Raw genomic sequence first — 22,097 nt, 5'->3', positions numbered from 1 at the left:
TGCAAAGCATCTTACTGACATCAGTCGCTCTAATATAAAAAGGCTTTATTAGCCTTTTGCTTACACAGTTTAAAGCAGCCATAATTTAACTTTTTGAAAATCTATAGATTTTAGGGTAATTCAAGTAGGTGCAGCTTCATACCCCTAACAAAAATATTACACAGTTCTACACACTTGAGGATCTTGTTTTATGCAAAGCAATGCTAATATAAGAAAAAGGATAAACATTTTAGTTTTCTCATATTTTTCAGTGGCTTACATGGAACAAGAAACCAGTGAGACAAAAATAGCTTTTTTGAGCTATTTCAGGGCTAGGAAGAAATGCATACAAATAATGAAATTTGCTTATACTTTGAACAACTCTTTGTAGTACTTTCCAATTTTACTTCTTGTTTATACAATGTAAATCGATACGTAATTTTATAAAATGTTGGTAAATTATCCACTGTGTACATTTAAATCTGAGACTCTTCAGTAAATGTCAGTCTAGAGGCAAATAAATCTATAATTCATGTCTAATAGTCTGCAAAAGTATAGCTTGTTAAAAGGTGCTTTAGGTTAGAGTTTCTATAAGCACACTAAATCTAATCTGAAATTAATCAAGTAAATAAATAAATTCACCAAATGGCAAATAAAGCTCTGTGTGCATTTGACTTGTAAATACATCTGTAAAATATTTTATTAACAGCAGGTGGCAACCTTTGAAAATTGGACTGCAGCAGTATGGATTTACTTTTAAATATACAAATGCAAATTATTTCAAGAAGGGTTTTAAAAGCAGCATCTAGTTCATCTGACTGTTTATTGAGAAGATTCATATTAATCTTCTATTAGTGTTGTGCTTTATAGAGGAAGCCTGCATTACCTATGGAAATTAGTTTGCTTAGGAATTCAATGCAAATACTATTTTCTACTGCTTTTCAAACAATGAAATTTTTATTAAAATTAAAGAGATCATTTAAAAAGCAAGTTAAATTCAGTTAACTTCTACAGTGTAGTGTTATAACTTTCTAACTACAAATAGTCTTTTTGTTGTTCTTCGAATGCAATGAGACTAATTGTTCTACTGTACTGCGAATACCTTGAAAACTGTTCCTTGATGTCTGTCAAGGGATAAATATGCTGTCTATGAAATAGATGGGCTTGATAACATAAAATTCACATCTGATAAATTTCTCATTTCCTGACCCAAAGCATTCCTGCCATTTAAGTCCTTCTCTGACCACCTGAGAACACAGCCAGCAAAAATGTCCAGAAGTGAGATTGCTAGATTGATTTTTTGCTGCTTCCTGGCTTGCAGTTCAGATTACATAATTTCCCAAGTGGGTGGCTAAAACATCCTATCCTACTAACTAACTACTTATTTTTTTATCTTTCACCTATCCAACAATGCATTCTTTTACTTTAGGAAATGTGTGTTTACAATAAATATTATCTGATTCACCAGATATTCTTCTTTATTCTTCATTTTTGAAGAAGCTCAAAAGTACACTTTTATTAGCTTTTAGTGGGAAAGACTTAAATCTGTTGGGAAGGCAAAGTAAAGAGCGATACAAAGCGTTATATTAAAAAAGTGATATTTAAGCATTATATTAATGCTTAATAATAGAATGATGTGTCTTTCAATTATTTTTCTTTTTATAAAATGTGGCTCACATATTCATTCATTCACTCTCTACACTATGGTAAGGCTCAATTTATGTCTTATTTTTACTGCACTAGAATTTATCCCAAATGTATTAGAGATGTCACTTGTACACTGGACAAAATGAATTCCAAATTACAAAACCAGACCTGATATTCTCAGATGCCATGCATTCAAAGAGATTTTCTGTAGGAAATTGTTCCTGCTCCAAATACTATAGGAATTCCTAGGCAATAAATTTTTACTACGGTATTTTGCTTTACTCAATACCTGATGCACTGCTCATATGTCTAATAGGACTCATTTGCACCCAGCTGCATAAACAGAAATCTACTGAGAAAACCAGCAATGACTTGTCTAAAGCAAGGCCAGATACAGCTCTTTTTGGCTATTACTCTACAGGCATTGATCTTGTCTTTCCTAAAGATGCCCATTAAAGTAAGCCCTATTGTAGTGTAAATAATACCAGCAATTATTTTTTCATCTCACCAGGACACCTCTGTTCACTGCACCGTCTGACTTCCTCTCCGGTTCCTTCACACTGCTGCCCAGTCACAGCAGCACCTTGACAGATCCTTATCCGCCTCTCCCAGCCACCGTCACAGGATTTGGAACAGCCACTCCAGTGGCCCCACTGGTTCCACTGGCCATTTGCTGTTTGTAAAAATACAATTACAGTGGTGATGACAGTCATAATGGAGAATTATTCTTTTTTAAAATTTATTTGTATAGTGCTGCTCTACAGTAACAATATACATCTACAATATGCCTAAGTACCCTTAAAAGAAACTAAGTAAAAACATTTTTGCATGTGGTATTTTAAGATCTTGATTTTTACAAGCTCTGGAAGAGCAAATGAGGCTTAAAGGTAAGTCCATATAGAACCTACACACCCTGAAAGGCTGCTTTTGTACTGTCAGAGGATCATGAAGTAGTCTCAGCCCAAAAGGGAATCGGTTCATATATATATATTTACTCTCTAGGTTCATGAAAAACTTAAGTGCTTTAGTCTTCAAAAATATCTGCTGAATGTCCTTCAAAGAGCAATAAAACCAAAAAGCTGATGTGCAGCCTTCTTGCAGCCTTTCAGGGAACATTTTTCAGTTTTTTTATCATCAAGTAAATAAGAATGAGGTCCCAGGAATCACAGAATCACAGAACTGTTAGGGTTGGAAGGGACCTCTGGAAATCATCCAGTCCAAACCCCCTGGCAAGGCAGGGTCACCTGGAGCAGGTGACACAGGAACACCTCCAGGTGGGTTTTAGATGTCTCCAGAGAGGGACACTCCACAGCCTCCCTGGGCAGCGTGTTCAGTGCTCTGCCACCCTCAGTGTAAAGAAGTTCTTACTCCGACGTTGACATGAAACTTATTGTGGTCAGTGACTTTTGCTCCAGCTCGGAGCTGCAGCCGGGCCGCGCCGCGGTGCCCGCCCGCCGCCGGAGCCGCTCGTACTCACCGGTGCACTCGGGGTTGTAGCACTCCCGGCTCTCGGCCCAGGGCCCTCTGCACTCGGAGCCGCCGTGGGCCGCCGCCGTGCACTGCCTGCTTCGCTGCTGGGTGCCATTGGAGCAGGTCACCGAGCACTGGCTCCACGAGCTCCACTCCTGCCACTGTCCGTCCACTGCCGCGGCGGCCACAAAAGAGATGGACACAGCAGAGTCACCAGCGGAGCCAGGCAGGTGACCACAGCCCCTCGGGCTGGGCCCAGCCTGGCTTCGTATGGCAATCAAACACAGAAACCAACGTTATGAGATGGTTTAAACCAATATATAACTGTCTTCCTTTTTCTGCAAGTAAAGAGCGTCCCATCTCCTCTAATTGTACACTGATATAAAAAAGGATAAATAATTATTTTGGTCACACACGGTTTGAATGGTCTTATTAAAAACAAGGCCTTATAAAAAAGACTGGTCTTTTTAGGCAAAAGTGAGAGCCGTTCTTGTATCATGTAAATAAACCCTAAGCCCTCTGAAGTGATTTACAAGAGCTGCAGTCATAGTTCAGGTAGGTCAGATTATAACATTATTGGTCCTGATGGTGAAACTGGATGTCTTTAGTTGAACAGGAGAAGGAGAACGGGAGTTAGCACTTTGCCTCACATACAGTCTCTCTTTGTATTCACAATGCTGAATATATTTTTATCATTCATCCTCCCTGTGAGGGAAATGATCCTAGTTCTTCGACATTCTTTTGAGATAAAATATAGCGGGACAGAAACTGCCTGCCTTCCTTCCTTATCAGATCTACTGTTGTGTTTGCATATTGCATAATCTTCTTTCTGAATTTGACAAGTTAAATGTCTAAACAAAATTCAAATGGTGGAAATGGCTCTGTATTTAGTAATTTGTATTAGCCCATGCACTTGAGTTTGAATGAATAGTCTCCTGAGTAAAGGTTAATGACTGTTATTAATAATTTTGTATATCAGAAAGCTTCTTGAGGTAAATGAAAATATTAAAAACTAAGGTAATGAAAAAACATAAAGCAATTATGCTTCCATACAAGTTAAAAATTATATGGTCAATAATAATAGGACTAGGCAGTATGTTTAAAAACAGGCAAGCATTATGAAATGTGTTATGACTAATTGTGCTAATTCAGGATCCTGCATTCACAGAGATTGTGGCAATCATCAGTTCCTCATTGCCCCTGCAGTTAAATATAATCTCAAAATGTAGGTTCTAATATAATTTCGATTAATACTCGTCCTTAAAAACCTGGTTCTATAACTACTAGTGCTATATAAGCACCACCACTCCAAACAAGGAATTTCACTTGGTACACTTGCCAAACCCTGTTTTCAGTATTCTTGTAAAGGGGGGTTGGAATAGCAGCTCCCTAAGGTGATGGTGTTAATATCTAGAATAGAAAGAAGAATCTTAAAGTTAGTGATTGAACATAGTGTTCTGTTTGGGTGCATATGGGTTCAGTGAATAATGGAGGTAAACTATTTTGCTAATGTCAGACATTAACAACAGAACATTTCAAGGATACTATCCATATCCCAGGCCCGGGATCTCAGCACTAGTGAATTAAAGGAAGAGATTTTCCGAGGCTTTTCCCTGAAGTTCTGTATTAAATATTCCATGTAATGCCTGGTTGTGAACCACTTCTCAATGCAGATGCCTCTGAAGCTATGAAGCTGTGCTCTGATAATTTATTCAGAAGAAAATGGAAATCTTTCCAAACATGGATGCTAGTTCCACTCATTAATCACAAAAGGTTTATGTGAAGAGGAAAACATTATGGAAATTACATTTCAATGCACCCTCTTCAGTTTTATAATTTGCTATATAGTATTGTTTAGGGTAGGAAAGATCAAATCAATTATTATACTGTCTTGAGAAAACTAATTCTGTGGCTTTTCATATATATTTCATACATCTCTCTTATTTATCTTTAGGAGAAAAGAGCATGTGAGTTTTCTATTTCAGAAATACCCTTAAAAATAGAGAATTCTACATTAAGATTCCCTTAATAAATTGAAATGCAAATTGCAGCAAATCTGAATATTGAGCAAAGATTTAAAGTGCTACTTTTAAATGTAACAGTATAGAATTGCCTCTAAAAGTCATTTAGGTACAAATGATGGTTCAAAATCCACAGTTCTCAAATATATTTTTGATGTATTAGGTATAACATCTTTTGTGTTTCTTCACAATATTGAAGCGATCAGGATGCATTTTATATATACATGCATTTTGAAAAAGTTGGTCTAAATAAATCACAATCTAAAGGCAAAAAGCTGAAAATCAGTTTTGAAAGAACACTTTTTTTTAGTAATCTTTAATTTTAGTAGATGGACAGTTTAACATGAAGCCCATGCATTGTTTATTTGGTTAGTGGCAATTTTTTGAAATTGGTTTAGCACGTAACTAAATCTGTACTACAAGAACTAAACAGGTATTCAAATAATGTCCTAGCTTGTGTGAGCCTTTCTGGCTGTACACATGTAAATAATATCCATTTTGGATAAATTAGCAATTTAAAGATTATGGTTTCACAAATATGTTTGTCATATGATGAATAAATAATAACAGTGAACCTCTAAGCAAACTGTAATTTGTAAACTGTATTTTGTATTCTGTAATTCATACAGATATGGGGGAGACGAACAATGTGACCTCTGAATGTCTCTTTCAGCCACACTCAGGAAGTTGTTAGCCTTTTGGTTCTCTGAGACCCATCCTGAATCAAGACTTCCTACACAACATACTGTGCCCTATAGAGAGTGCCACAAAGAAATTAAATACTCTTTGCATCTGTCTTGAACAGTTACCATCCTGACTATATACATTAACAACTACAGTCAGAATTATGAACAATATTACTCAAGCTAGTCACTTTGGATAATGTTTTTTTCCCTATGTGCAAAGGGCTATAAAAGAAATCACAAACAACCCACATTAAATGCACTGTAACAAAGCAGAGAGTTGCCGTATGAGCTCACCAGGGCAGAGTGCAATATTGCAAGGTTTGTGCTGTGTTTCAGGTCCATCACATGATCTTCCCCCATACTGGGGAGGTATACATGACCTTGTCCTAGTTCTTTGGCCTCGACCACATGTGAATGAACACAAACTCCAAGGTGACCATTCCTCCCAAACGCCATGTACTGCAACAAACCACACAGATTTTAACCAGAAACAGACACACAAATAACAAAAGGATTTCAAAATTAACAAGATCAATATTTTAAATAGGAGTTATTTTGCCACCTTCAAGGAAATCAGTACATAGATAAGCTTTATCATATGAAAACACATACTTCTTAAAACTTAGTTAATTTTAATTTAGTAATATTTTCTCTAAAGTATATTTAAAAATATATTTTGAAACACTATTCTCTAATCTTTAATCTCACTATCATAGTTTCTCTTCTTTGACTGTTTTACACAAGATAATTTTCCTTTTCAGAAGTTAACTATGACACCTTTGGTCTCTGACTGGATATGTTTAATAGCCCTGATTTTCAAGAGGCTAGCTTTTGTGAAAATTGAGCATATATTTTCTGTATCAAGGCAACTCTAAAATCTAGAAGCAATCAAAATTAGGCTTTCTTTTGAAATTATAGGAAAAAATGCAGTAATTTATTACTATGTCAATATCACAAATTGGGGCAGCAATCTTAAAGTTTTTTCAATTGTTTATATTCTGGTGGAAATATAGCGGCAGATGTGCTTGATTATTGTCATCAAAAATTCCAAGACCACATAAGTAAAAGAGATATATACCATTTCCTTACATGAACATATTCATTGATTTAACAGACAGTAATGCATGCTTTACTCTTGGAAAAACATTCATTCAACAAACCGCAAATACATTCAGAATTCACAATAAATTACAAACTTACACTACTCTTTTTATATACAAATATTTTATATTATTAATAGAAGGAACCATAGAAGATGAATCTTTCTCTACTTTAAGCATTTTCTACTATAGGAGAAACTTATATACAATATCCATGTGAGCTTACGTACTATATGCAACCCCTTTACAGAAAAATTCCGTGAAATTTTCATAAAGTTCTTTACACATACATTCATAAAACAGTTCTATATAAATTGAATAATACTGCAAGGCAAACTTTACCTATTTTTATTCTGCCTCAATAAGAGCAGTCGCACAATTTAAATTAGGCAATGTCAGAACAGGAATGTAGTGATGAGAACTGCAGTAATGTTAAGCATTTAAGAGAAATCCTAAGACGTAGTATCCAGACTGAACATCTCACTCAGTACCACATAATTCTGTTTCTGAAGCCCTGTCTGTTTGAAGGGTGTCTGGCGGGGCAAACTGTGTATATTATCTGAGTGTATCAGTAGTAATGATTCACAACATTACAGAAGAAATAGATTTTCTTTTTTGTCCTCACTTTTTTTCATCACTTTGAAAGAGCTTCTCATATATAGGTTTCCTTTGCCCTGAAGGCACATATCCCCTGCCCAGTTTCTACAAATACAGCCCTTTTCTTGCAGGAATCAGAATAACATTTCCTGAGGTGAAATTCAATTGCAAGGCTGTGGAAGGACATTCAGCTCACTGGCACATTATCACAAATTCATCAGTAAGATCAAGGGGAATTTAGCAAGTAGGTAAGTTCTATTGCCTTTCTTTTAAAGTAAAAAAAAAATGTCATTTCAGACACTATGTTGAGATAAAAAGTTTGTTAGTTAACTTCTGAGAAACTGTACCTGACAGAAAATGTCAAACTTTATTCAGGGAAGATTTTAACCCACTGGGCAACAGCTCACTCAGTGAAAGGTTTTCATTTGGTCACATAAAAATGGTCAAAAAGACCACATCCTACATCCTTATTATCTTACTCTAAATATCATATTAATCTACATTATATTTAAAAAAAATAACCCTCAGGAACAGTCCAAATTAAAGTGACAGATTTTAGTCTAGTTAGTTTAGAAACCTTGATTAATTTTGACATTTTTGTCAAAACCAGGAAGTCTTGCACTTCTAAAAATAGTATATTTTTGACTATACCTGCCCATAACTCTTTTAGTTTCATCTGTTCTCAAAATGTACTTCTACAGCTGTTTTGAGTCAGTTGTATAATCAAAATATTTTTTTCTCATTGGCAAGGTATTAAATTACGAGTTCAGACACATCTCTTAAGATTCCCAATTTTTTATCAGAAGAGCAAAATTAATGAGAAAACAGTTTGTCAGATCAGATTTGAAAAAATAACCAGTAGTAACAATGACATAATTTCATCTCCTGATACCACAATGGTTGATTAAAATGTTAAGATGCAACAAGAATTTTAAAAAGTATGAAACTTAGCTAAACAAAATTAATACAAATCCTAAAAAGATTATTCTCTTGAAAAATAATAAATTGAAAAGGTCTTGACTCTTAGTAGACGTGGAGTGGGGTTTTTCAAGGCACATACAAGTTTAAGCCTATTGCTTAATTTGGAATTTTGATTCCATGCTGTCAAAATGTTCTAAGTCAGTTGTCTTTCTTTGAGAACTAAAAAAATATGTGCTGAATGGCTCTTTAAAGGTACTGTCTTTAACCAAGAGGATGTGTATTTCTTTAGGCAAGAGTTGACTACATGCTAGCAGCAACAGAGAACAATTCCTGTGTGATTTTGGAACTAAACATAAGCCAAAACAAAATGCTTCATTTTGGGTAGACCAAAAACAGCCTCTATCTGTTTGTAGTTTAAATTAAGCTGTGCCAAAAATCATCTTCCATGACAATTTTATCTCAGAAAGTAAAACTTTCACAGCACCTTCTTGCATTTATAGACTTTTGTATCTGAAACTAGTAGTCGAATAATAAAATCAAGGATGGAATAGGCATTACACTAAAAAAATACATTACAGAATTGCACAGAATCATCCAGATTATCTTTAAATGAACATCTTAATTTAAAGTTTCTTACCCCTGATTTTTCTTTCTGGTATTTTATTTACATCTTCCTTCTTTAATACTATTTTCTAAATGCAAAAAAATCCCCTATAGCATCTGATGAATTATAGCCAGATAAACTATGCCAAATTACACCAGATGGAGAGCTGGCCCGCAGAGGAGTTACTGTTTTCTATAACACAGTTTCAGATGCAAGATTCATTATTTGGGACAAAAATATTCAGATTATTGACAGCTTCTCTGTCAAAAACATTGCTAGCACAACAAGTTTGGATTATTGCAAAGCATCTTTCCCATCTCTCTGCCACTCTGTGAACCTAATCATGTTGAAGTGAACACCCACAGTGTTCACAACACACAACTGCTGTGAAGTGGAAGGAGGCGTTAGGCCATGCTGGCCCTCATCCTACAAACATATTTTGTGAGATTTTTATTGGGGTTTAAATGCTTTTGATTTGTTCAGCTTTAAATTGAACAGATATTGAAAAAAATGTGGCCATCATCGTGGTGCAGGTAGGTCCAGTACTGTTTAATATCTTCATCAATGACACTGACAGTGGGATTGAGCGCACCCTCGGCAAGTCTGCAGACAACACCAAGATGAGTGGTGTGATTGACAAACATGAGGCACAGGATGTCATCCAAAGGGATCTGGACAAGCTGTAGAAGCAGGCCCATGTGAATGCTATTAGGTTCAACAAGGTCTTGCACATGGCTTGGGGGCAACCTGGTTTCAACACAGGATGGGAGATAAAGGAATTGAGAGCAGCCCCGCAAAGAAGGACTTCAGGCTGCTTGCAAATGAGATGTTGGGCCTGAGCCAGCACTGTGCATTTGCAGCCCAGAAAGCCAACTAAATCCTGAACTGCATCAAAAGTATCACAGTCAGCAGGGTGAGGGAGGAGATTCTGCTCCTCTACTCCACTCTGGTGGGACCCCACCTGGAGCTCATCCAGCTCTGGGATCCTCAGCATATAAAGGCATGAACGTGTTGAAGCTGGTCCAGAGCACTGCACAGAGATGATCAGAGAGGTGGAACATCTCTCCTATGATGACAGGATAGAAAAGTTTGGGTTGTTCAGCCTGGAAAAGAAAGCCTTATTGTGGCCTTTCACTGCGTAAAGAGGGTGTCTAAAAAAGATGCAGACAAGCTTTTTGTCAGGCCCTGTTGCAATAAGATCACAGAGAGAAAAAAGGGAGGTAAGTAAAACTATTTTAGCAAATAACACCAGCTAAAGTATAGCATTTGAGAATAAAAATGTTTGAAATGGCTTAGTGTATTCCTGCTCCTTCCATGTCTTGCTTTACCCATAAGCCTGAAAATGCTAAGCTACAGCTAGATTTTGTGGCAAAAGATGTTCAAGGCAATGGCAGAAGGAGGAACAGAAGCTGAGATGATCTGCAGGCATGGAAATCCCATGCTCTTCCCCTTAAGTTTTAGCTGTGTTAAAAATTATTCTCTAAACTGAAAAGAATCAGTAGCACTGCAGTAATGGATCTTGAGGTATATCCACTTACAAAAGAACCAGTGACAATAAAAATTACCGGAGCAATGTTTTGTTGTCTACTATGCTGCACTTCTCTAGAATAGTATTGGTCTGAAAAAATATAAATAACCCAAAATTATGTAAAAAGTGGTTCCTTCATTATTTTGCTTGAACTATCAGTAAAACTATTTTGAAATTTAAATACCTATTCCAATACATACATATATGTGAAGCTGGTAAATCCCATTTTCCAAATTTTCCAGGACACTGAGATCACAGAGAAATATGTTCTCTAACATTCCAGTGAGTATCTTGGGCAGCATATAAAATATGGTAAAGTATATATAAAGAATATCTAAAGGCAATAGACAAAATAGTCTGAAAGCTTTGCATTAGTATTTGCAAGTTTAAGAGGTTCCTTTGAAGCCTATGGATAGATGCGTGAAGTACATAAGGTCATCATGCATTTGCATTTTTTTATGTTGAAGGAGCAACTTTTTGATTAGGAAACATTCCAGCTCTCATAATGCCCCCCACACTCTTACTAATCATTTTGTCAAATGTCTGTTTTAAATACACTAGTATACAGACCATTTTTTTTATTTTAATGGATAGACCAGGGATAATCATATGAACTCTGCAACTTTCTGAGTCAGGATACATAATTGAATGAGGACAGAGAATATTTGGGCTAATAATTAAGGGGATGTTTGAAAAATTTATTGATCAGTGCCTAGGAAAAGCATATTTCTAAATTGCTAATCTTGCACACTGCTACACAGTAGTGGCCCTGTAGTCAGACAGAGAACAACACAAATTAATAAGGTTATTGTAACTGCATGGAACAATACGCAAGATTAAGCCTAGAAGACTGTTTAGGAAAGGTAACTCAAGATACATAGAGATTATCAAAATCAGCTGTGGTGAGCTGAAAAAGAAAATATCTTGGCAGTGCAGACACTAAGAATTCGTACCCAGATACTGGGTATCTGGAAACAAAAGCTGTATCCTGAAGTGTTAGAATATAAGGAAACACCTCCTTTGTGACCTGAGAAATATGGAGCAGTGTTTTGGAGTGAGCATTGTTAAAATTTGTTTGACCATAACATATCTAAGAATTAATTTTTTTCCTGTTTAAATTTGACAGCAAATTAATTACCTTGGCTTTTGCATTGCTTGGATTTTTTTGTTTTGTTTTGCCTTGTTTTTGTATGAAAACTTAATATCCCTTTCTGGAGATAATGAAGATAAAATTCTGAAAATTAGGAGATTTATTCCTCTTTCCTCTTAGTTAATACTAATTAGCAAGAAATCGGGCAGAATACGTGGTGAGAGGTGGACTGTGTTTTCATGTTCATTCTTTACATAGTTTCAAATGAATATTTAAATCTATCTTTGATTGTTTGCAATGTTTGTTCATTTTTTTTACAGTTCTCCTCTTTCACTTCTTTTTTGTACTTGAGAGTTCTTTTACAGTATTTTCCACCTCTGGCACAATCTAAGCTACTCTAAATGCTTTAGAAATACTTGCCAATTTTGTATGAAAACATGTCCATGTGTAAAGTTTCACCACTTCTAAAGTATTAAAATTCAGCTCTAACTAGGCATTTCTACTCTGAAATATTAGAAAATTTCATGTGAATTGATTAACTTAAGCACAATAGAAAACATAAGGTGTTGAGAGCAATTCTTGTTACCATCATGCATCATCTAGAGACAATCTTGTGAGCTGATTGTCATTACAGAGGCTCCCTAAATGCTTATAATGCTGATACACAAACTCTGATGGGATCACATGCACTTTCCATTGGCTATTTTTCAACACAGAGTAACAGCATGATTTTGATTGTATATATTACTGCTTACTGAGGTAAAGTACAAAAGTTCTCTGTGTATGACAATACAGTTTACTTCAAAAATGTACTGAGCTTCCCCAGAAGTTGAAGCTGGCTCACCACCCTCTTGAGATCAAATGTTACAGAGACCTGAGAAATTTGTACTGAATTTGTACTATATACCATCTGAAGGATGGTATCTAGTCTTTATTTTTTTTTTTTTTTTTTTTTTTTTGCATTTTATTCCCAGCAGAGGAAAAATAATGTAGTCATGGGGCATATGCCTTCCATCTTGCTTTCCATCATAGATTAATCAGATCTACAGGTAGAGTCTAAAGAAAGATGTGCCCTTTTAGCAGCTAACTTGAATATGCCTGTCTCTTCTCCTTAGTGTATAACTACTGCTGAACTCTAGCATATAACTACTGCTGCAGTATAACTACTGCTGAACTCCAACATGTCCAGATCTCTCAGACAAAAGGAGTAGGAAAACTGCGATGCAAGACACTGATGACCTTTGCTGTATGTCAGATGTAAGAAAGTTACTTTTGACTGATGTTTTTTGCCTTTGATATGTAGCTGTTGCCCTTTCTTGACAGAACAATGTAAAGGGAAGTCCATGAAGACATAACTGTGCATAGAACATTGTCTGTCCCATTCCCTAAAGGAGCGTATTCTGAATGGGAAAACAATTGCAGTGTCAAATAATATATGTTAACCCATCCTCTTAATTCGTCTCTGCTCCTTAATGTATTCATTATCTGGATTTCTTCCCTAGTTTGTCTTTGTACTCATGCTACCTTCTCTTTTCTGAGTGAAAATTAGAGAATATAGACTTTTAGAAAAAAAAAAAGAAACTGTCAGTAAAAAGGTGCTCTTGTTCCATATCTTGACTGTTCTGAAAATAAAAATAATAACCTACATGAAAAAAAAATTCACAGGTGAATAGAATTACAATTCTCTGCTTTAATTGAATTGCCCCTATGAAATCCATGTTAATAATATTAAAAATTAAAAATATATAGTTTCAAATTCTTATCATTATACAGTTCAAAAACATCCACAATTTTATTTATTGGCTGCTAACACTACCTGGACAGAGGGCAGTGTTATTGCAAACCCTTGATTCTCTTAAAGGGCCGCTGCAGTGTGTCCCGTAAGGTGATACACAAGTTCTGGTTCGCACCTGCGACCCTTGACCACAAGTAACTGAACACGTACTCCACTGGGCCCACTCTTCAACACCAGATTCACCTGTATTCAAGACAACAAACAAACATGAATATAGACATAAGTATTAATGACACAGGTTTTTGAGGTTTTTTTGCTGCAGCTCATTATCGTCCGCTCTTATAAATCAAAGCAAAAGGTACCACACCAAAATAAATATTTAAAGGTTTATGGAGTAAAGCAGCTGTGAAAATGTGCAATGAATAGAAAACAAGGACACCTACAATGCTGCAATCACATAACGCCTGTCAGAGGGGAACACTTTGATGTCTTAGCATCATTTACAACTTTATGAGAACTACTGCCCTTCAACACATCAGAAACAACACTACACTCAGGATTCTGTAAGAACAGACAACTCTTTTTACATAATAGCAAAGGATTTGTCTTTGATATTTATACTTATCCTTCTAGAATTAAGGCTCTGTAACAGTTTAAGGAGCCCTACCAGTAAGGGAATTCCAATGAAAAAAACCCCAGACAAAACAGCCCCTAGTGTCTTAGATTTTCTTCAGCAGACTCATATAGCATTTGAATGAAGTTTCCTGACAAAGAAAAACATTTTGTTTACTAAACTTTAATCTGAAATGTGGGATGGAAACTTGCATAATTTGATGCATAAATTTACTCCTTGCTTTTGACCTACAGGTATGCTCAATTCTTGGGTGTGCCAGACCTTGTTACTGCACGTAATATATACTACTATGTTCAAAATTGTCAGATGTGATTTATTAATATGAATAAATATATAAGTATATTAGAAAAGAGGAAATTTTTCTTAATTTTTGAGAGATAGAATATTAAATATTTATTTTTTGAAAGCAAGTAGTGCATAAAGTTTTCTTGCATGGATGCTCTGGAAAGAATGCCTGAATTTAATTCCCATGAACAGCTATACACATAGTTCTAGAATTCCTTTCCCAAAGGAATTTCTGTTCAGAAAAATAGATCCCTTGAGTATTCTCAGAAAGCAAATGCAAAAATAATGTGAATATACCTCACTGAACAATTTGAGTAAATAACTGTTCATTGATATTTAGCTTCTTCCCTTAAAATTCAGCATATAATGTAAAATGGCAGCTGAAACCCTTACTGCATGCTTGATTTTTAAGTGTAAGTCCTTTTTGAAATAAATGGGACTTTCTGTTTTAAAATCACTGGCATGATAAAATCTGCAGACTTGAAGAGCTTGCTTGAAATTTCAGTTATCTCAGTATACTTGTAGTCTTCCAAAAGTTCTGATACTGATCCAAGTCGAGGGACTGTCTGCAAAACAGGAATATTCTGGTGCTATCTTCCAAGAATGCAGTAAATGACACACTATTTCTTCAAACTGTACCCTATAGCAAGAATCTGTGAATCTCTCCAAGCTGTCTTTCTTTTGGTTGTTTTTTTTTTTTTTCCCCCCAGAGGTCAAGCACAAAACCTTTGCAAAATGATTGTTTCTGCTAGACTTCTAAGATTCAATTCTGAGGCTATTCAGTGGTTTTTTGTTTTTTTTTAAAGTGCTTCTTATTCAGTAAAAAGACAGAATGCATTATAATTAGCACACAAATCCCTCTGTTTTTAATAAAATGCTATGCAATTCTAAAAATTCATATGGAAAACCACAGAATTATGAGCTTTCTACATACAAAAATTCAGCAGTGGTTTTTGTAGTCCTTTTCTTTAATTGTTAGGTGAAAAAAAATGACAAAAAATCACTGATTATTGTTTTAATAGTTCTTGTGACATGAATTTAGCACTTTTATTAGGCAGTTAGATGGCTTAGGTTCAGGTTAGATGATATAACATGCTAAATATATTTAATATGTATGTAGACATTAACAATTATAAAATATGTACTATAAGCCCTATATGCATGGCAAAAAGACTTGTATTGCTGTGGATTTCTAGACTTTTTTCTATTTCTACATGTTTGAAGTTTGACTTTGTTAAAATGTTTTAGATAAAAGGTCAAGCAGCAGAAAAAGTCTAAATTATGTTTCTCAAGATGTTCCTCATTATGTAAACCGGTTAAATATACTCAATGTAAACCATCCATTATTCAACACCGACATGTTGACAGTACACAACTAATAAAATACAGAAATTAAAAAAAATTAAATTTTTGATATATTAAAGTTATAAAAATGTTACTCTTAACCCTTGGAATATGATGGAAAATAGCAGCAACCTGATTATTAGGCTGTTTTCAGACTGTTGTGTAAATGTATTGAGTGAATTTTGAAATTGGTATTAATTATTAGAAGTTCTGAGAATATATGTACTATTCATTTACAAAAAGCATAATCTCTTAATATATGTCATCATATGTAAAGAAGGCTTAAACATTTGCTGGAGGAAGATCCTCCACATTACCATGATGTACAGTGCAAAAAAGAGCAAAATGAAGACAAAATAAAGAGCACACTTATCTCACCAGCTGCTTTGCTTCCTTTTTTATAATGCATTATGATTTTTCTGTAATTTTTAATTTTTCAGAGTATTTTATACTACTTTTAAGATGATTGTTACTTATTTTAAAAGATTTAAAAGAAGGGAAATATCTTCACATATATATAACTGTTAATTTACCATTTTAATTTCAGCACATAAAGACTGCTATATTTCTAGAATAAATCTAGGTTGAGTATATAATTTGCAAATATATCTTCCATTGTTTGCTTTTCTCTTATCCATTCTTTTTATTTTCTGAAATGAAAATTTTGAAAGGGCTACTTTTTATTTACCTTCTTGTTTTCTGTTATTTGAGAACTCTTAAATTTTTATATCAATCATATTAAATCTATAATCTCAAATTATATCTTAGCAAGCTACCAAACTCTTATTCTCCCCTGATGCTTGACACATAAGAGGAAACATAACTTACTGTATGGAAGGCCTCATTGATCTGTGTAAAACTTACCTGCATTATACTCTCTAAATCCCATAACACCTAAGGGAAGGATCAATCCAAACACATAAAATGACAAATACAGAACAAGAAATTATTCACACAGTATTTTTTAAGAAATTTTTTACTGCTTCATAATACTCTCCAAAACCAGAAAAATACATATTTTAATACCATATTTTAAAACTATTCCATTCCCAGAAAAATTTAATGGATTAAGTCCACGATTTGAACAATATTAAATGCTTTTCATAAATCTTTTCCAGGACATTTCTCTATTCCTATTTGTCTGCCTTTTAAAAACATACAAACATTTTGTTGCATTTTTGTATCTGTTTTATTATTACACAAAATAAAATATCAAGGCTTAAAATATAAAACCCCATAAACTCAGTAACCAATTACTAATAATATTTCTTAGTGGATAAATTAATGAGATAGTTACGTTAGAAAAAAAACTTATGAATCAGTTTAGGAAGATATCACAATAATTTTATTGCAAGAAAAATGAATGCATTACAGGTGAAGAAAATATGCAATGAGCACTACAAAGGAAAAACAAAATGAAGAGATGAAAATTAGTATGTCCAGAAAGAGCACAAGTATTACTTGAAATGTATTAATCTTCAACATGGAAAATATATATTTCCCCAGATTTTGGCATCTAAATTTATATGCTTAAGCATCTCACATGCTTTCAGAACAGGACCTTGAAAACCAATCCTGTATAATTTTGAACGCTCATCTCCCACTCCACACACACAATGTATTGGAAGGTGATGGTGTAAGTGCTGCATTTGTAATGCAGCTCTGTAACACCCAGAATAGATGCACTGCAATGCATGACTAAAAATTATCAAATACAAGATTTGCATGATATTATTTAAGTTTTAAGGATTTATATGGGAAAAAAAAACCAGATAAATTTATTGATTTTTTTGAGTAATTGTATGAATTCAAGAAGCAGCATAAAAGCAAAGGTGTTATTCTATGTAGTAAGCAACTAACATTATATATCTGAGCTAGGTATGTAAGTGATAAGTTCTACTTTCCCAAAGAAAAACTGCATGGAGACCTAGAGAATTCTAGGCTCCCTTCTTCTACTGCATTTTCTTACAGTAGTACCTGGGAGTTAGCCATAAAAGCAATCCTATAGATTAATATGAAGGAAACAGACTTTTTCCCATTCTAAATTTGTTATCAAACAGATCTACACTGATTGGCTGTATATGTACTTAGATTGCTTAATATATTGATTTCTGCAAATCTGTTAAGTAAAGCACCCTACCACTAAGGAAGTCAACATGCAACATAACTAGAAGCAATTATAGCTCTTCTACTGAAGTGCATAAAAACTGGAAGCATTATGTATGACTGATGCAGGCGTATATTCTAGGTTAGTTACTATGGGATACAGAGGAAGTTGTTTCAAATCCATACAAAAATTATGGGGCACAAGATTGTCAACTCAGTAGCTTACTGGAATGAAGTGTGTAGGGTACCAATAAAGATTTAGCTTTTACCAACAGATATATGGATCATTACTGAAGTCAAAATGGGCAGTGGTTTTGGTGTATGAGAGCTTAATTCAACTCACCACTAAAATTTTATCATTCACCTCAAAGACAGCTGTGGTCACTGTTTAACTGTTGGTAAACAGGCTAATCAGGCTTTTTTTTTTTTTTTTTTTTTTTTTTTTTTTATTACTTCAGTTCCAGGTTTCCAGTATCATCTTGGTATCTTTAGATAAAGAAGATGAAGTTGCTCAAACAAAATTAGAAAATATGTTTTAGATGAAAAACTGTTAGATAATTTGCACATTCAATTAAAAACTACTTACGGCCAATTTCATTTAGCAATTATGAATCTGGAAACTAGAGAACAGAGCATCGTGCTGGGCCAAAGATAGTAAATGCTGCACACATGCACATTAAAGTCACCCCAGTAATTAATTAATTTGATAAAAGCCTAAAGCTGGGATTAGACAGTCTATTTATAAAGAAATTCTGAAGTATGTTCTTAACATCTTTGAAAAAAAGATAACGTCACAGTGAGCTGTCCTGTGTTTTGTACATGTGAGACTGCTTTTACTACTAAAGAAATTCATGTTTACACTAAATAATTCACTATTCACATTCACAGTGCATGTTTTTGCATGATCTACCTAATTCTTAGCTACTTTATTTATGGACTTTAACTGGTGAAAAAAAATAAATGATTCAAAAAAAGTATCAGCTTAGAAAACTGACAAATATGCAGCAAAAGATTATGGAAACATGCAGTGGTCTTGCTAAAATTAACAACAGTAAATAGAAAAAATGTAACTGATGTATTACCAGTTTGTGCCATAAATTTAGCAGCATCAGCTTGTTCCTGAGGGACCCTTTTCTCATGAACAGATCGAGGTCGCTGACTTTTAATTGTATGATCTCCCATCATTCCAAATTCTAAAGACAGAATAAAGGTATATGAAAGCTTGTGTGTAGACATTTCTCAAAAGTCACATACTGTCTCATGCAATATGTTCCTAAACATACCTGGAAGTTGCTGGCAAGAGTCAGGCAAGTGATCATGGCAGTTAACATCAACTTTGCTACACTCAGCTTTCAATAAATACTTAAATTTATGTCTGCAGATTTTCCAGTAAGATTTTATTTTATGAACCAACATTCAATGTAGTGACACATTCTATAAATCAGCTATATGACACGGGACAAAAACAGTTATTCAAATGCAGACATTCTATTCCTTTATTTTAAATCCGTTCAAACCACACCAGAAAATGACTGTGACAGTGTTAGCCATTGCTGTTCTGTGGCAGAGCCTGCTGCTCCTCCAGAGGACTTCTACTTCTGCTCTCATCTTTCAGGCTGATGAAGCCTTCAACAGAGATAAAAAGTCATCTTTGGGAATGGTGTCAGTGGGAAATTATAATAATTTAGCCAATGAACTGTTTAATTTTTAGGCTGAATACAGCAGAACAAGTGCTTGTGATCTGCCTCCTTCCTGAAACCTCCAAGTTAAAACGACTATAGATTGTATCTTATTCTCCACATTGATTTTAATAGATAAAACCTATGAAAAATCGGTGACATCAAGCCCCAGAGTGTGGGATACAAGTGCTTTAGTTGTTTATCCTGTTATAACTGCTGTCATTTTCCCTCCCTTGTCCTGTGCAAACCTCCTAGACTTCCACCTTAGCTCTACTTTTCATTTCTGTAATGAAATGCAGAAAGTCTTTTGCACTTAGAGGGGGACTGCTGTGTCTTCAGCACAGTTCCCTATGATCCTCCCAGACACACACAGCTGTCTGCAGCTCAGTGCTAAATATGCTGTAAAAAAAACCCAAAAACTGGCACACTAATTCAGGAAGTGTCTGCTGGGAAATGTGGGTTAACATTGAAACTACTTCAACAACAATCACATAAAGTTTCTGATGAGGCAGAAGGTGTCTGAAACACAAGTAACACACACATTAAAAAATACCTTTCTGCTGGAAGGTTACCTTGCAAATGCAAAATTCAGAAATCTCCCCAATTTGTAAAGGCATGAAGATAATAAAACTTACCTTTCTGCCTCAACAACCACAAAGCATTATATGAGATGTAAATATCTCTAATAAATATTATTTTCAAACACATTGTCTTGATAAATCATTAAAAACATTAAAATTTCTATTTAAAGAAACAATAAAAGGTAAACTTATTTTTTAGGGGCCAATCAGAAGAAGGAGATTTTTTCCTTTCTAGTAAACTATTCATGTATTTCTCCAAATTAGCGTTTCTTTTTGTAAATATTCATTAGTGGCACCACTTAAAATATAAATTTAATTATTCATTTGAGAACAGCAATGCAGTTCACATTCAAAAGAGAATTTTTGAAAATATAATTAATAAAATATATTTTGAGGATTAAACATTCAATATTTTAATACATCCAAGAAATAAATATAAGATAATTAAATCATATATATAGACACATGCAAATATATTATACATATATGTATGTGTTTATATATACATATGTGTGTTAAAAAATTTATGAATAAATTTTTACAAAATATACCTCTTCTACAGCTCTTCTGACTTAAGATGGCTCTTTATTCTGTGAAAAATCTCTTATTACAATTAATATTCTAATACAAATTGTGATTAGAATTGTTTATACAATTTTTACAAGGTGCACTACAGATGACACATTTAAACTGTAATTAATAACATGGTATTGGCAGGAGACTTTACATAGCTCTTCCCCTGAAGAGGCTGTCACAGCAAGCCATGTTTACTCTGAGTTTGCTGCCTGCATGAGCTCTGCTTGTCAGGCAATTTAGAGGGTATGGCACCATTCTTGCAGAAGACTTAGTTCTACTTTTTAAGTTACAGAGTGCAATAATGGGAGACCTTTGCTAGAGGAAGGCTTTCCAGAGGCATACAGGGAGGTGGTGAATGTTCTGGTCCCAGTCCTGCAGCATCATGTGCTGGGTGTGGGCACATGCAGTGTCTGGCAGGGCAGAGACTGCTGGTGAAGAGGCAAAGGGATGTCTGGGAGATCAGTTCTCTGCACTGTGGATAATACCTGATGTAGCTCCAGTCGTAACGATGGAGTTACAAATACCACTGAGCATGATTATAATGCCTTGTTTTTTTATTTTTCCACTTAAACAGCAACACATTTTCAATTCACTTCTGCTATTGCTGATGGTTTTTGAGATGCACTTTTCAGCTAATCTCCCTTTGATATACTAAGCATTTATATAGCAAGTATATTTTAAAGATAAATTCTTCATTACCCAGATAAAAATATTTTATAAGCTTTGTCAAAAAAAAATGGAACCAGACTTATGCTCTTATTTTCTTATTCAGCTGAAGTATTTAACCAAATGCCACATGAGAACAAAAGTGGTACCAGGAAATGCAATATACTTGCATGGGTGAGGCCTCATTACAATTCAGGCCTCATGAGAGAAGAAAAAAAAGGGTCAAATGTATTTTTGTAACAGGATCAGGAATGTCCACTTCCTGTGTATAAGTACAAACAATGGTCACAAAATTGTTTAATCTAAGAAGCTTAAGAGTAATGCATTTTTAGGAAGCATTTTTAATATATCTTACTTAAGTTTACAATAAATACTAAATAGAATGACAGAAGGCAAACCCATTATGCAGTTTTTTTTTCCCCCTCAGTACTTCACAGAGAAGCAGTATCTAAATGCTTCCTGGGCTGGGAAAGCATTTTAACCCAAGTCAGCCTAGAATATGACTAAATGGCTTAGAAATGTCAAGGATCTGTTGGTGTGGGAAACGTGGTAAGAACCATCCTAATGTAGGCAGTATCTCGCATAGAGACGTCCTGCAAGGTCAGGTCAGCATGATTCAAGACCTGATATCTGGATATAATATTGGATATTTGAACTGATGTTCTGAGTAAATTAATTTTTATCATTCTCACTCTTCTTACCTAGTTCTTGCTGCTGAAAATAAGTTTTCTAACCCAGAAGAAGGTATTTTTGTAGACATTCGTTTCTGAAGATATTTTTTTTGGTGATGTCCGTCCTAAATTTTATACAGGTGAAACAGGACAGTTCTTCTCTGCTTTTATCTCTAA

The 22,097-nt window shown here is 34.6% G+C and overlaps 1 protein-coding gene across 9 annotated transcripts in view; it reads right to left on the bottom strand.

Annotated features, from left to right (window-relative positions):
• ADGRB3 (adhesion G protein-coupled receptor B3) overlaps nucleotides 1–22,097 on the bottom strand; it is a 448,710-nt gene that overhangs the window by 249,194 nt on the left and 177,419 nt on the right. For 8 of the 9 annotated variants that reach the window (XR_010997055.1, XM_068183751.1, XM_068183747.1 and 5 more), the window contains exons 3-7: nucleotides 18,830–18,940; nucleotides 13,460–13,621; nucleotides 6,098–6,262; nucleotides 3,104–3,268; nucleotides 2,135–2,299 (exon numbers count right to left, since the gene is read on the bottom strand). Coding sequence is in view for 8 of the 9 variants with exons in the window: in XM_068183751.1 (XP_068039852.1) it covers nucleotides 2,135–2,299; nucleotides 3,104–3,268; nucleotides 6,098–6,262; nucleotides 13,460–13,621; nucleotides 18,830–18,940 (768 nt within the window). In the remaining variant the exon portion in view is untranslated. The remainder of the gene's footprint in view (nucleotides 1–2,134; nucleotides 2,300–3,103; nucleotides 3,269–6,097; nucleotides 6,263–13,459; nucleotides 13,622–18,829; nucleotides 18,941–22,097) is intronic. The other variant, XM_068183748.1, reaches the window with a different exon arrangement.

This window comes from Anomalospiza imberbis, chromosome 3 (genome assembly GCF_031753505.1).
Source record: "Anomalospiza imberbis isolate Cuckoo-Finch-1a 21T00152 chromosome 3, ASM3175350v1, whole genome shotgun sequence".
In the NCBI taxonomy this organism is placed as follows: Eukaryota; Metazoa; Chordata; class Aves; order Passeriformes; family Viduidae; genus Anomalospiza; species Anomalospiza imberbis.
Note: the sequence above shows the minus strand (reverse complement) of the source record. Positions and strands in the feature narration are given on the sequence as shown.